The sequence below is a fragment of the Colobus angolensis genome, unplaced genomic scaffold (assembly GCF_000951035.1).
Source record: "Colobus angolensis palliatus isolate OR3802 unplaced genomic scaffold, Cang.pa_1.0 Scaffold96, whole genome shotgun sequence".
Taxonomy (NCBI): domain Eukaryota; kingdom Metazoa; phylum Chordata; class Mammalia; order Primates; family Cercopithecidae; genus Colobus; species Colobus angolensis.
This window is the reverse complement of record NW_012123598.1, coordinates 2648151-2650775: the sequence shown is the minus strand read 5'-3', so window position 1 is coordinate 2650775 and position 2625 is coordinate 2648151. Positions and strand designations below refer to the sequence as shown.

The 2625-nt window shown below is 63.8% G+C and overlaps 1 protein-coding gene across 1 annotated transcript in view; it reads right to left on the bottom strand.

The window, feature by feature from the left end:
- Nucleotides 1-2625, bottom strand: part of PPP1R12C (protein phosphatase 1, regulatory subunit 12C) — an 8936-nt gene that overhangs the window by 3019 nt on the left and 3292 nt on the right. Inside the window, exons 4-10 of the mRNA XM_011932485.1 lie at nucleotides 2056-2129; nucleotides 1847-1974; nucleotides 1666-1736; nucleotides 1247-1405; nucleotides 1098-1165; nucleotides 472-609; nucleotides 165-255 (exon numbers count right to left, since the gene is read on the bottom strand). Coding sequence (XP_011787875.1) covers nucleotides 165-255; nucleotides 472-609; nucleotides 1098-1165; nucleotides 1247-1405; nucleotides 1666-1736; nucleotides 1847-1974; nucleotides 2056-2129 — 729 coding nt within the window. The remainder of the gene's footprint in view (nucleotides 1-164; nucleotides 256-471; nucleotides 610-1097; nucleotides 1166-1246; nucleotides 1406-1665; nucleotides 1737-1846; nucleotides 1975-2055; nucleotides 2130-2625) is intronic.

The window sequence follows — 2625 nt, the reverse complement described above, 5'->3', positions numbered from 1 at the left end:
CCCCCAGCCCCTCCTCCCTCAGACCCAGGAGTCCAGGCCCCAGTCCCTCCTCCCTCAGACCCAGGAGTCCAGGCCCCCAGCCCCTCCTCCCTCAGAACCAGGAGTCCAGGCCCCAGTCCCTCCTCCCTCAGACCCAGGAGTCCAGGCCCTAGCCCACCCCACACCTGTGTGGACCTCCGAGACTGGCGCATGAGACGGGAGCGAGCTTTTCTCTGGGATTCCGACTCCTCATCCCGCACAGGCATCTGGTAGGACCTGAGGGAAGGGTCCCAACCTCAGGGAGGGCCCTGGTGACCCGGTCCCATTCCGTGGCTGACACCTTCCGCGGGAGGCAAGTTCTATGGGAGGGACTCCAACTCCCAGCAGACCCCGGGCCAGCCCTCCCGAAGGAGCCCACCCAGAGCCCCGGGACTCCGGCGTGACACAGTCTCCACTGGCTGGGGGCGGCAGCTTCCCGCCCTGGCCTCTCACCTCCGTCGGTCCCGGGAGTCCGCGGGGGGCGCTGCGGAGGCTGCAGGAACGTTTGGCTTCGCTGGGGATTCAGGCTCCGGAATCCTGGAGGGAGGCGAGGAGTTCTCCAAGCAAGGAGGCGGCTTGGTGACCTCAGACCTGCATCGATTCATTCATTCAACACACGTTACCCAGGTGCATTGTGTGCCAGCACTGGAGATGCAGCCGTGAACAAAAGAAACAAATTATCTGGCCCCCACAGAGTGAAAGACACAAAACCGACAAGAGCCACGGAAAGACCAGCACTCTACCCAACCGCTCGGAAGGGCAAGGACGCTGGACAGAAGCAGCAGTGCAAGAACTGGGAGCGGAGCGGGAGGGGCACGTGCAGACGGTGTAGAGGTGGCAGCAGGGTGGTCCGTGTGCGCCTCGGGGTGGGGGGATGAGGGGGGGATGATGGGGAGAAGGCGACGTTTCAACACAGACTTGAGGGAGGGAGCCAGCCACCAGGAGCACAGCACAGGCTCTGGGGTGGGAGCAGGAATCAGACCCCAGGGGGGTACACGTTCTCACTCAGGATCACACGGACAGGCTTGGAACCCACATCCGCCGCCTACCCCCGAGGGGCCCAGGCCTTGGGGACTCACAGGGCAGAGGGCTCCGGCAGCTTCCGGGAGGGGGTCGGGGTAATTCTGGCAAGACGGAGCTCCTTGGCCTGTGTGGAGAGGAGGAGGAAGGGGCAGGTCCCTCAACTGGGCAGGGGCCTCGGCCTGGACCCGGCCCAACCCTCACTCACCTGAGTGGAGGTCCCTTCCAGCCAGGAGGAGGAAGCCGAGCGCTGCAGCCCAGCCCCAAGGGCTCCCTCTGCCATGCGCCTTTCCGGGGGACCCAGGGCACCAGAACTCCCTGTCTTCAGGAGGCCAAAGCGCCTGGAGAAGGGGGCCTCTTCAGGTGGCTGGGAGAAGAAGGAGGTCTCAGGGAGAAAGGATCCCTCTTCTCAGACCTCAAGGGTTAGCCCCCAAAGGACTGCAACAAACTACAATTCCCATCAGCCCCTGGGGCAAGCACACCCTAAAAAGGAAGCCGATTGTCCAGGAGGACTCTGGGAACTATAGTCTTCACCCTCCCTGCCCCTGCCAGAGGTTCACAGGCTTGATGGAATCCCACCTCCCGGCCCTCCCAGCCTCACAGGACCTCAGGGCATCCACTCACCACGGGGCTCTTAGGACTGGGGTGCGGTGGGGAGGAGAGGCCATTCAGGGTTCTGGGTTCTGCAGGGCGTGGCTCTGTGATGTGGGAACACCGGGTAGGTCACAGAAGATGCCAGCTGCCGCTAGATTCAGAGAACCCGACCCCTCCTCCCTCGGACCCAGGAGTCCAGAATCAGGCTCCTCACCGGCGGGACCTTCTTCCCCCTCATCCTCGTCCTGGATGGGGGGCCCCCCAGCCCCACCAGGCCGGCGCTCCTTGGACAAGTCCTGGAGGGAAATCTTCTCTCGACTGCTCAGACGACACACAGAGCTCCTGTTGGGGAAGGAGAGGGTGCTGGGGTGCAAGCCTGGGGCCTCCAGTCACCCCGCCAGCCCGACTCCTCCCTCCCTATACCTTCTGTGTTTGCTGCTAGAGGGCGCTTGGGGCTCCTGGCCCCGGCTCTGGGAAGCTTCTTTTTGGTTGCGAAGCTGCAAGGAGGGAAGGAGGCTGCAGGGGAGGGGTGGAGCACACGTCCCCCACAGCAACACCACCATGAACAGCTGTCAGGAGCTCAGTGCCCACGTGGGCACCGAGGGCTCGTGGAAGCGCTTGCTGGTTTTCCTACAGATGGCGGCACACCTCAGAGAGAGGAGGTGCCCTGTGTCCAGCAGGCGCCTGCAGCTGCCACATGCAGGCACTGCTGTCTCGTCCTCACGGCCCCCACCCATGAGAAGCCTCCAGTCTCATCCCCAAAGGGGTCCTTCTAGCTCCCAGGGGGGACCTGCTCAGACCTCACCCCGACCCCTCAGCACACCCAGGGCACTGGTGGGCCCTCAGCTGCCCCGGCTTCTGCTGCGGCACTCGCCTCCTCCTTCCCCACACAGTTCACCACCGTCTTCACACCTTCCCCACACAGTTCACTACCATCTTCACACCTTCCCCACACAGTTCACCACCATCTTCACATCTTCCCCACACAGTTCA